General features: G+C 42.8%; 1 protein-coding gene across 1 annotated transcript in view; it reads right to left on the bottom strand.

Moving 5' to 3' along the window:
- Nucleotides 1-12,900, bottom strand: part of LOC120018570 (breast carcinoma-amplified sequence 3-like) — a 163,821-nt gene that overhangs the window by 87,624 nt on the left and 63,297 nt on the right. The window contains exon 15 of the mRNA XM_038961784.1: nucleotides 9,422-9,692. Within this exon, the coding sequence (XP_038817712.1) occupies nucleotides 9,422-9,692 (271 nt within the window). The remainder of the gene's footprint in view (nucleotides 1-9,421; nucleotides 9,693-12,900) is intronic.

Below are 12,900 nucleotides of genomic sequence, written 5' to 3'. Positions count from 1 at the left end.
CGCCATGTCTTTTTGAGACGCAGTGAAGTAAAATTATGATCTCCACATGTGTGGTTCCCACTGTGAAGCATGGAGGATGAGGTGTGAAGGTGCTTTGCTGGTGACACTGTCTGTGATTTATTTAAAATTCAAGACACACTTAATCAGTATGGCTACCACAGCATTCTGCAGCAATACGCCATCCCATCTGGGTTTGCACTTAGTGGGACTATCATTTGTTTTTCAACAGAACAATGACCCAAAACACACCTCCAGGCTGTGTACGGGCTATTTGACCAAGATGGAGAGTGATGGAGTGCTGCATCAGACGATCTGGCCTCCACAATCACTTGACCTCAAACCAATTGAGATGGTTTGGGATGAGTTGGACCACAGAGTGAAGGAAAAGCAGCCAACAAGTGCTCAGCATATATGTGGGAACTCGTTCAAGACTTCTGGAAAAGCATTCCAGGTGAAGCTGGTTGAGAGAATGCCAAAAGCGTGCAAAGCTGTCATCAAGGCAGAGGGTGGCTACTTTGAAGAATCTAAAATATATTTTGATTTAACACTTTTTTGGTTACTACATGATTCCATATGTGTTATTTCATAGTTTTGATGTCTTCACTATTATTCTACTACGTAGAAAATAGTAAAATAGAGAAAAACTCTTGAATGAGTAGGTGTGTCCAAACATTTGACTGGTACTGTATATTTATACTTTTTTAATAAATTAGCAACAATTTATAAAAACCAACACCACCGTTCAAAAGTTTGGGGTCACTTAGAAATGTCCTTGGATTTTGAAAGAAAAGCTAATTTTTTGTCCATTTAAAATAACATAAAAATGATCAGAAATACAGTGTAGACATTGTTGATGTTGTAAATGACTATTGTAGCTCGAAACAGACTTTTAATGGAGTATCTACATAGGCGTACACAGGCCCATTATTAGCAACCATCACTCCTGTGTTCCAATGGCACGTTGTGTTACCTAATCCAAGTTTATCATTTTAAAAGGCTAATTGATCATTAGAAAACCCTTTTGCAATTATGTTAGCACAGCTGAAAACTGTTGTTCTGGTTAAAGAAGCAATAAAACTGGCCTTCTTTAGACTACTTGAGTATCTGGAGCATCAGCATTTGTGGGTACGATTAAAGGCTCAAAATGGCCAGAAACTAAGAACATTCTTCTGAAACTCGTCAGTCTATTCTTGTTCTGAGAAATGAAGGCTATTCCATGCGAGAAATTGCCAAGGAAATTAAGATATTGTTCAACACTGTAAAGTCGTGGCCAAAAGTTGAGAATGACACAAATATAAATTTTCAAAGTTTGCTGCTTCAGTGTCTTTAGATATTTTTGTCAGATGTTACTATGGAATACTGAAGTATAATTACAAGCATTCCATAAGTGTCAAAGGCTTTTATTGACAATTACATGAAGTTGATGCAAAGAGTCAATATTTGCAGTGTTGACACTTCTTTTTCAAGACCTCTGCAATCCGCCCTGGCATGCTGTCAATTAACTTCTGGGCCACATCCTGACTGATGGCAGTCCATTGTTGCATAATCAATGCTTGGAGTTTGTCAGAATTTCTGGAGAGAAGTGGCTTCTTTGCTGCCCTTCTTGACACCAGGCCATCCTCCAAAAGTCTTCGCCTCACTGTGCGTGCAGATGCACTCACACCTGCCTGCTGCCATTCCTGAGAAAGCTCTGTACTGGTGGTGCCCGATCCCGCAGCTGAATCAACTTTAGGAGACGGTCCTGGCGCTTGCTGGACTTTCTTGGGCGCCCTGAAGCCTTCTTCACAACAATTGAACCACTCTCCTTGAAGTTCTTGATGATCCGATAAATTGTTGATTTAGGTGCAATCTTTCTGGCAGCAATATCCTTGCCTGTGAAGCCCTTTTGTGCAAAGCAATGACGACGGCACGTGTTTCCTTGCAAGTAACCATGGTTGACAGAGGAAGAACAATGATTCCAAGCACCGCCCTCCTTTTGAAGCTTCGAGTCTGTTATTCGAACTCAATCAGCATGACAGAGTGATCTCCAGCCTTGTCCTCGTCAACACCCACACCTGTGGTAACGAGACATTCACTGACATGATGTCAGCTGGTTCTTTTGTGGCAGGGCTGAAATGCAGTGGAAATGTTTTTGGGGGATTCAGTTCCTTTGCATGGCAAAGAGGGACAGTGCAATTAATTGTAATTCATCTGATCACTCTTCATAACATTCTGGAGTATATGCAAATTGCCATCATACAAACTGAGGCAGCAGACTTTGTGAAAATTTATATTTGTGTCATTCTCAAAACTTTAGGCCAAGACTGTATACTACTCCCTTCACAGAACAGTGCAAACTGGCTCTAACCAGAATAGAAAGAGGAGTGAGCGGCCCCAGTGCACAACTGAGCAAGAGGACAAGTACATTAGTGTGTCTAGATTGAGAAACAGACGACTCACAAGTCCTCAACTGGCAGCTTCATTAAATAGTACCAGCAAAACACCAGTCTCAACAGTGAAGAGGCGACTTCGGGATGCTGGCCTTCTAGGCAGAGTTCCTCTGTCCAGTGTTTGTGTTCTTTTGCCCATCTTAATCTTTTCTTTTTATTGGCCAGTCTGACATGGGTTTTTCTTTGCAACTCTGCCTAGAAGGCAAGCATCCCGGAGTCGCCTCTTCACTGTTGACGTTGAGACTGGTGTTTTGCGGGTACTATTTCATGAAGCTGCCAGTTGAGGACTTGTGAGGCGTCTGTTTCTCAAACTAATGTATTTGTCCTCTTGCTCAGTTGTGCACCGGGGCCTCCCACTCCTCTTTCTATTCTGGTTAGAGCCAGTTTGCGCTGTTCAACAGCGTTTTATGAGATCTTCAGTTTCTTGGCAATTTCTCGCATGGAATTCATTTCTCAGAACAAGAATAGTACCGGCTACATTAACACCTAGAGCAGAGTTCCCCAACTGGTGGGTCGAATTTGGCCCCTGGGTGGTTTTATTTGTCCCCCCATGTTTTCTGAGCAAAAAAATAAATATATTTTGCTTGCTTGTTGAATTGTTATTGTTGGGCATAAAAGACTGTAAACACACCAGGAAATCAGCTCTAAGTGATTCACATTTTGGAAATCTGTTCCGAAGTATTCCACTTATAATAGAGAGACATATGTGATCGTATACAAATAATAATAAATGAATAATAATTGATAATAATGGAATGGATTTATATAGCACTTTTCTACCAACTGAGGTACTCAAAGCTCTTTACATAGTAGGGGGAAACTCACCTCATCCACTATCAATGAGATCCACCCATCTCAGTGATGCGCGGCAACCTTTTTTTGTGACAACTCTCATCACCCATCAGCTATCAGGTGGAGAGGTGAGGAGTCATATATGCCAATTAGGAATGAGGGGGATGATTAGGCGGCCATGACGTAATGTGGCCAGGTTGGGAATTTAGCCAGGACACCGGGGTGAACACCCCTACTCTTACAATAAGAGGCATGGAATTTTGAATGACCACAGAGTGTCAGGACACCCACTTTAATGTCCCATCCGAAAGACAGCACCCTACACAAGACAATGTACCCACATGTAATCAAGGTTTGAAATGATTATGTTTTAGTCAAATATTATCTGTTTAGGCTTCTTGCGGTCAATTTGGAGTCTAAAGAAAATAAAAATATATTTTCTGGCCCCCTGACCATCCGCTCAAGAAAGAATTGTTCCGTGGCTGAATCTAGTTGATGATCCCTGATCTAGAGAATAGTCAGTTCTCAGGGTGAGAAACCTGTCAACAATTTACCGAAAGAAGACGTGTTGAACAATGTCATACTGGACACACAATTTTTCTCCTCTATGGCTGTGTGTACACAGGCAGTCCAATTCTGATCTTTTTTCCACTAGTTGGTCTTTTGACCAATCACATCAGATCTTTTCACATCAGATATTTTTCAGAGGTGATCTGATTGGTCAAAAGACCAATTAGTGAAAAAAAGATCATAATTGGGTTGCCTGCCTATAAGAAACATTAACTGAACCAACATGACACATCAGGGAGTGTGTGGGTCCAGTGGCGGCCGGTCACTCAGGGCAGTTTGGGCTGAAAACCACCTGTTTTAAGCCCAACCTGTTTGGCAAAATAACAAAACAAAAAAAATTGTTGCCTGTTTGGCATGTTATTTTGGCATTATTACATGTCACATATTAGTTTGAAAACAATGTAAAAAAATCTTTGAGTTAATAAAGCCACATACAAACATGGTCTCTTTTTTGCTTTCTTGAGTAAGGCAGCTCCAAAATGATGGTGTTTCAGCCTCGCTCAGTGCTTTCTGTGGTGGTGGGGCAGCCTGAGGAAAACACGGAGCGTAGCGGTTGGTAATGTTCTCTAGTTGCCTCGTGATTGGCTGAGTATTTTGTCACTCATGAGGACACTACGTCACCGCAAAATATACGGTGAGAGCTCAAATTCAAGCCCCTTGGGTGCTGCCATAGAGTTACATTAGAAATGCCCATCCAAGAAGGCTCAAGGTCATTGGCCTTAGATAAAGTGACGTCAAATCACGTTATATCTACCGTAGCCTTGATTGGACTGATCATGTCAACATCGTACTTTCAAAATCTTAGCTAGAAAGCAGTCATCATGAATCAAGTCGACAATCTACTGGCAAATCCTTTTCAATCCTTGTCATATGAAGAGAAATTACAGATAACGTATCGGTGCTCATCGGCCATTGGATATAAACATGACACAACAAGTTGGAAATCGGAAGGAATCAGTGGCTAACTGCAAGCACTACAAAGCAATCACCAGACTGCTATTCAGTGGAGTGGGTGTGTGTTCCAAATCTGGGTTTAAGGGACTCTTTTCCAAGCTTAAAAGGATAAACATTCAACACCATGGGCCAGAAATGATTGACTACATTGGCCATGCTGTCAATCAAGCATGACTTCTGCCGCGTTCAAAACAACTGGAACTCGGAAATCTCAGACTTCAATGAGTTCAAGACAACTGGGAACATTAAAAAAACGAGCTCGGACTGCTGAAAATAAGTTTTGAACGGTCATCCAACTCGTAATTCCAAGTCGGGAACTCAGGCCTCTTTCTAGAACTCCGACCTGAAGATCACTGATGTCATGATTCAACCTTGTTTTTTTTCAGAGTTCACAGTTGTCTTGAAAGCACCATAAATCCAGAGAATGCCAGACTTTGATGACAAAGTTTGATAATAAAATTTGCCCACGAAGGACTGCCACGCCACCTTCCTGTTCAAGTAAGAACAGCACAACAAGGTCCAAAAATGTATTGTATGCTGCTGCAAAAATTATGGATTTTGCCAGGGAGATATGTATACTTGTTGATGGAATTGATATGTTTAAAACTTCTTATGGCTGCAATCCCGTTAACGGGATGATATGACAACAGCCAGTGAAAGTGCAGGGCACCAAATTCAAACAACAGAAATCTCATAATTAAAATTCCTCAAACACACATGTATCTTATACCATTTTAAAGGTAATCTTGTTGTTAATCCCACCAAAGTGTCCGATTTCAAATAGGCTTTACAGCGAAAGCACCACAAATGATTATGTTAGGTCACCGCAAAATCACAGAAAAACACAGCTATTTTTCCAGCCAAAGACAGGAGTCACAAAAAGCAGAAATAGAGATACAATTAATCACTAACCTTCGATGATCTTCATCAGATGACACTCATAGGACTTCATGTTACACAATACATATATGTTTTGTTCGATTAAGTTCATATTTATATCCAAAAACCTCAGTTTACATTGGCGCCATGTTCAGAAATGCCTCCAAAATATCAGGAGAAATTGCAGAGCCACGTCAAATAACATAAATACTCATCATAAACTTTGATGAAAAATACATGTTTTACATAAAATTAAAGATACACTTGTTCTTAATGCAACCGCTGTGTCAGATTTCAAAAATCTTTACGGCAAAAGCACAATATTCAATAATCTGAAAACAGCGTTCAGCCACAAAAGTAAGCCATACAGTTACCCGCCAAATTGTGCAGTCAACAAAACTCATAAAAAGCATTATAAATCTTCACTTAACTTTGCTGATCTTCGTCGGAATGCACTCCCAGGACTCCCACAAGAAATTTTCGTTTTGTTCGGTAATGTCCATTATTTATGTCCAAGTAGCTACTTTTGTTAGCACGTTTAATACACATATCCAAACGCTCGTGCAGGTCCAGGCGAACGTCGGACGAAAACTTCAAAAAGTTATATTACAGGTCGAATAAACTTGTCTAACTAAGTATAGAATCAATCTTTAGGATGTTGTTATCATAAATATTCAATAACGTTCCAACCGGAGAATTCCTTTGTGTCTATAGAAGTAATGGAACGCAAGTCGATATCATGTGGAATGCGCGTGACCAGGACCTGGCTCTCTAACAGACCACTGACTCAAACAGCTCCCATCCGGCTCAACATCACAGTAGAAGCTTCATTCAACGTTCTACAGACTGTTGACATCTAGTGGAAGCCATAGGAAGTGCAAACAGATCCATATCCTACAGTGTTTTCAATAGGCGATGAGTTGAAAATCGACCAACCTCAGATTTCTCACTTCCTGGTTGGATTTCTTCTCAGGTTTTGCCTGCCATATGAGTTCTGTTATACTCACAGACATAATTCAAACAGTTTTAGAAACTTCAGAGTGTTTTCTATCCAATACTAATAATAATAATAATAATATGCATATATTAGCAACTATGACTGAGGAGCAGGCCGTTTACTCTGGGCACCTCTGTGCACCTTTCATCCAAGCTACTCAATACTGCCCCTGCAGCCATAAGAAGTTAAATGAATGATTAGAATATTCCACCCCGAAACTATATAATTGTATGTAATTGATTAGAATCATCAATGAAATACATTAGAATCATCAAATTATTATTAATGATGTGTGTAGTCTTAGTCAGTAAAATTATAATAAATGATGTGTGTAGTTTTAGTCAGAAAACAATATATCTGTACAATATGTCTCTATATTATCTTAAACACAGACTGTCTGAGCAAGATTCGGTGCCGACCTTGGCTAGGGGCCACTGAGAGATTTGAGGGAGGACAGGGAGTGCTTCTCACGGTCCCTAATCTTTATCGGCTGGGTATTGATACAGTATGTGCGTAGGATACCTACTGTTTGTGTGCAAATGTATGTGCGTATGAATTTTGTTTGTGTGCAAAAGTATGTGCGTAAGGAGCTAGCATAAAATGAATGGTTTTGTACAACGAACTAGCGCTCTTGTAAATAAACTTTCTGACTATCGTAGCTGGGCCTCCGTCTGTTTCGTTCAACCAGTATCTTACAGATTCTGGGTTGCAGACTGAGTAGTTTAATTGAATTGGGTTATGAACATTGAGAACATAATTCTCGTGACAATACTGTAGCTGAGAAAGTAATACTAAGTGTATGTTGTGTAGTAAGCTGTTAGTAGCCCATGTGCTTCACCCTAATAATTTGGTCCCTTTCCCACTCCTAAAGCCTAATGTTCCGACTTGGCGGTGCACATGTAGCCTATAGCCTGTTTTAGAGAAACGTAATCATAAAATATTTTAAGAGATTTCATTGTCTGCTTATATGCCCCCTTATTTATCCTACGGTTCTGACTTGGTGTACAGGGAGAATACTGTAAGAACTACCCATGTTCTGAATTCTGTGGCTGTACATTTCAAAAGTGCTGAACAGTCATATTGACTACATCATTCCTAGCTCATTCATTAATGTCTTAATCGAAATTGTACATCTAAATTGTCAGTAGGAACCACATTTGTTTAAGCAAGTCAGCCATATCAGCTATGTTTTTTTGAAGGCAGTAATTGAGGCTGTATGAACTGCTTCACTGCCAGACAAGGCTCCGCTAATAGCCAGGTGTAGCGGTGGTAAGGATTCAATCTATGGTGCTGAAAAGAAAGCTCTGCTGTTGGGACATCTTTATGTAGGCCATAACAGTTTGCGGGGACCGTTTGTCACTGTTATAGTGCAATTAATGTATTGTTTAGTGTTGAGTAGTGGCTTTGCTGGCATGCGTAAAAAAAAATTTGGGGGAGTTTGTCCCACCAAGATTTACATGTTAAACTGGCCACTGTGTGTGTGTCGTAGTTGAAGATTTAGACTCTCCCCCTACAAACTCACACACCATCTCCAACACCATGTAGAGAATGACATCTCCAAAACCCAGCCCCCAGATTCCTGGCTAACTTTATCACAGACTCCCTAATAAAAAGAAACAGATACGCTGTAAATATCAAAGTCCTGAAAACGTAAAACCTATTGCCTCAGACAGTGGTATTTTAGTCTTTCTTTACGCTGTAACATTTATATAGCCGTCTGCCATCCCTGGGGGGGCGCGCGCGCACGCGCGCACACACACACACACACACACACACACACACACACACACACACACACACACGTATCAGTGAAGAGACTAATTGTTGACAGGTGGCTCTAATGCCCTCCTTTGAAAATGGAGTGTGATTTATGAGTCTCTTGCTCCCCTCTCCCTCCATTCACTGCCGCTACAAAAGCTGAACTCTTTCACTCTCCCTCCATGTTTTTTTCTCCTTCTCTTTCATAATTTATTTCTCCCTCTTTCACTCCTCTTTCTCCTCCCTCCCTTTCCATTTCCTTCTCTCCACTTTTTCTCTCTAGATCCAGAACGAGACAAGCCGCGGCGGCAGTACATTCCCTGGGCTTGACGTCACTCTGGCTTGGCTTGAACGTCCTTCTGACATTGTTTTAATTGTTGGGGAAGTGATCTGACAGTGGTCATTAATACAGAGCCTGGGGGAGAGAAGTCACACAAACTGAGTAGTGGGGGGGGGGGGGGGGGGGTCTGGGGCTAACAATAGGCGAGGAAGCGAGAGGGGAAGTCAGGGCGCCATGGCTGCAGAGAGTGGGAGAGAGATGGATGACTGATGCCCTGACAGTGAGAGGGAGGGAGGGAGGGCAAACTGAGAAGATCTGCAAACAGCCTCGACCCTGAACTGTGATTTTTCTCTGTGAACTTGCTGATGAGTATATGTCAACAGGTGTTTGTTTGTGTATGAGTGGGTGTGTGTGCCCACGCGTTGGTGGTAGTGTGTATAGTGTGTGTGTGTGCCAGCCAGGCCAGGCGGCTTTAGGGGTATTTGACCAACAGGACCAAGGCTGTAACAGACGGGTCATAGTCCCCAGCAGAACAAGGTCTACTCAGGTGACAGCCAGTCAGCGGTTGTTGTCACTTACTGGAACTGGAGCCGCTGCTGTCTGAAGAGCTGTGTGCTGCCACAACCACCATATCAGCTATAGCCATGTCACAACACATGCTGCGTATTGTGGGGTTTTATGTACTGCGCAATAGTAAGAGGATTAGTTCTGTGCTTGGTGCCTGTGCATCTGTGTGCACGAGTGTGTGTCCTCTATCCTTACCGTGTAGTGGGGACCCCGATGGGCTGCTGGAGAGCCCAGGGATGGGGCTGCATCTCCCTCCTCCAGCCTGCTTGCTGTTCAGTTCATTCTCTATCTCCTCCAGCCCTGCACTCTTCTGGAAGCGGGACATGCGGTTGACCACGCGGGGGGACATGTGAGTGCGGGTGCAAGGCGCACCACCGTAGGGGTTGATGGGAAAGACGTGGGAGGTGCCACGCAGTGTGCTGATCACCACCCAGCGACTGTCCTGGCTGAAACAGATGTCCTGGACCTGGGGAAGGGGCACAGACAGAGAGACACAGACAGGCAGAGAGAGATAAATAAAGAGAGAAGAAGCTGATCAGCTTGTCATACGTTGACAGTAACACAGCGTATAAGTAGTAAGGCAGTTGACCTTACAGCAAAACCAAACCAATGTTCCCCTTAACATTCTCAAATAGATGTTGAACTGACCACTGAATAGAGAATATAAGATGACCATTTGAAAGGAGGTATCTGGAGGGTTGTTGAGGGTTTGGTGGGAATGTATTTTTAAGTCTTTGGTAAAGACAGCCCAACAGTCTGTCTGCAGAAGACAATTAAGGTATTTCTCTCCTGTGGCCTCAAGAGCTACACACACAGTCAGCTCACAGAGGACACACTCCAACAGATCACATCTACACAACTATGTCAGACACGAGAGAGACAGAGAGAGACAGAGAGAGATAAAGACAGAGCGAGATAAAGACAGAGAGAGATAAAGACAGACGTGGCGAGAGGGACGGACAGACAGAAAATAAAGTGTAAAAGAGAGTCAACAGTATTCATCCTCAGAAAAAGAGAGGTTTATCTTTTCCACTGTGAGATCTGTCTACCTGTGTCTGTGTGTTTCATCTGTGGCCATGGCACAGGTTGGCTGGGTAATTGTCCTCAGCAATGACAGTCAATGGGGCATCCTTCACATACCAAACACATACCAGTTTCTATGCACAGACAAGGATAGGGGGTAGTTTCAGCTGAGCTCTGCCTAGCCGTGATTAAAGTCAATATGGGGAGGGGGTACATTCTTGATCAGGATAACATTGTCCTCTCCCCATATTTTGTAGGATACAAACTCTCCAACAACAGCAGAAGTTGGGTGAAGTCTCTTACTTAATCAGACTGTGATCTGACCCAGAACATTCAGAACAGAAGTGTGTATGGGTGAGATGAGCAGACATGTTGTGGTAGAGGAGACAGTAGAGATGTCACACACAGACAGACATAGAAGTGTTCAAAGTGTCTCGGTCTCTATCAGTAACACTGATAAGTTAGAGTTACTGTCACTTAGCAGGAACTACAATGGAATGACAGGAATCCTGAGAGACAGAGACAGAGTAAAAGGAAAACAGACCAAAATGAAAGGGAAAAGGTACAAAAAACAATGGAAAACTAAAAACAAAAACAGACACACAGAGCAAGAAAAAGACTGACCATACAAAACACCCTGACCTGCCTGGTCACTGAGTGTACTCCCCTTTAAACTGGTTTCAAACCACCTAGGGCCCTATTACTGAGAAACCCTTCTGTCGCTATCAGAGCCATGCCTGTTTACCTGGGTTGACTGTGTCAGTGAATCAGTGTGTGTGTGTGTGTGTGTGTGTGTGTGTGTGTGTGTGTGTGTGTGTGTGTGTGTGTGTGTCAGTGTGTGTGTGTGTCAGTGTGTGTGTGTGTGTGGTGAGTCGGAGCGAGCCCAGCCAGTCAGTCCAGCTAGATAAGAGTTGTCCACCCACCTTGCTACATCACCATTTGCACTTCCGGCATTGTATGCTGTGTAGGAGATAACCTCTGTGCCCTACAGCCTGCTCTCTCGCTCTGTTGTAGTCTCTACAGTGTTTACAACAGCAGGATCAAAGCTAGTAACACACAGCCAGGCAGCAGGACCTGCCGTTATAAGTCACACATTAACCAGCCCATTACAATCCTGTGTGTGTCCGTGGAGGAGCGCGCGCACACAAGGTCGAAGCAAAGCCTAGATCAGTGCTCTGGTCCAAACATGACACTAGCGGGACAGGCAGCTAGGGTCCAAGCTCTAAACAGATAAATATTGGTTCTGCTAAAGTAAATAGGACACCACAAGTTGCCAACTAAAAATAGACTTTTTGCCCTGGAACGGCTGCTAAACATATGAGAGTACATTAATAAGAGAAGAAATATCCATCGAAATAGACTAAATGGGGCAAAAATACCAACAGAAATACAAGTATCTTACAAACCAATATAAGTACATATTAAATAGTTTAGCCTACAAACTCCACTGAGCAAATCAAACTTTATTTGTCACATGCGCCGAATACAACAGGTGTAGACCTTACCGTGAAATGCTTACTTACAAGCCCTTAACCAAGAGTGCAGTTCAAGAAGATTTAAGAAAATATTTACCAAATAAACTAAAAAATAAAAGCATCATATATATATAGGGGGTACCGGTATACAGGGGGTACCGGTACCGAGTCAGTGTGCGGGGGTACAGGTTTGAGGTAATTTGTACATGTAGGAAGGGGTGAAGTGACTATGTACAGATAATAAACAGCGAGTAGTAGGGGGGGGATCAATGTAAATAGTCCAGTAGCCATTTGATTAATTATTCAGCAGTCTTATGACTTGGGGGTAGAAGCAGCCTATAGGGAGGAGGTCAGAGAACTGGCAGTGTGGTGCCAGGACAACAACCTCTCCCTCAATGTGAGCAAGACAAAGGAGATGATCGTGGACTACAGGAAAAGGCGGGCCGAGCATGCCCCCATTAACATCAACGGGGCTGTAGTGGAGCGGGTCAAGAATTTCAAGTTCCTTGGTGTCCATATCACCAACGATCTATAGTGATGCGGACACCAAGGTCCAAACACACTAAGACAGTCGTGAAGAGGGCACGACAAAACCTTTTCCCCCTCAGGAGATTGAAAAGATTTGGCATGGGTCCCCAGATCCTTAAAAAGTTCTACAGCTGCACCATCGAGAGCATTCTGACGGGTTGCATCACCGCCTGGTATGGCAACTGCTCGGCATCTGACTGTAAGGCACTACAGAGGGTAGTGCGTACGGCCCAGTACATCACCGAAGCCAAGCTTCCTGCAATCAAGGACCTACACTACTGTTCTAAAGGTTGGGGTCACTTAGAAATGTCCTTGTTTTTTAAAGAAAATCTAAAAATGTTGTCCATTAAAGTAACATCAAATTGATCAGAAATACAGTGTATACATTGTTAATGTTGAAAATGAACCCGCAAAACACCAGTTTCAACGTCAACAGTGAAATGGTGACTCCGGGATGCTTGCCTTCTAGGCAGAGTTGCAAAGAAAAAGCCATATCTCAGACTGGCCAATAAAAAGAAAAGATTAAGATGGGCAAAAGAACACAAACACTGGACAGAGGAACTCTGCCTAGAAGGTCAGCATCCTGGAGTCGCCTCTTCACTGTTGAGACTGGTGTTTTGCGGGTACTATTTAATGAAGCTGCCAGTT

The sequence above is a fragment of the Salvelinus namaycush genome, chromosome 23, assembly GCF_016432855.1.
Source record: "Salvelinus namaycush isolate Seneca chromosome 23, SaNama_1.0, whole genome shotgun sequence".
NCBI lineage: Eukaryota > Metazoa > Chordata > Actinopteri > Salmoniformes > Salmonidae > Salvelinus > Salvelinus namaycush.
The sequence above is the reverse complement of the archived record's forward strand: the minus strand, read 5'-3'. Positions and strand labels throughout refer to the sequence as shown.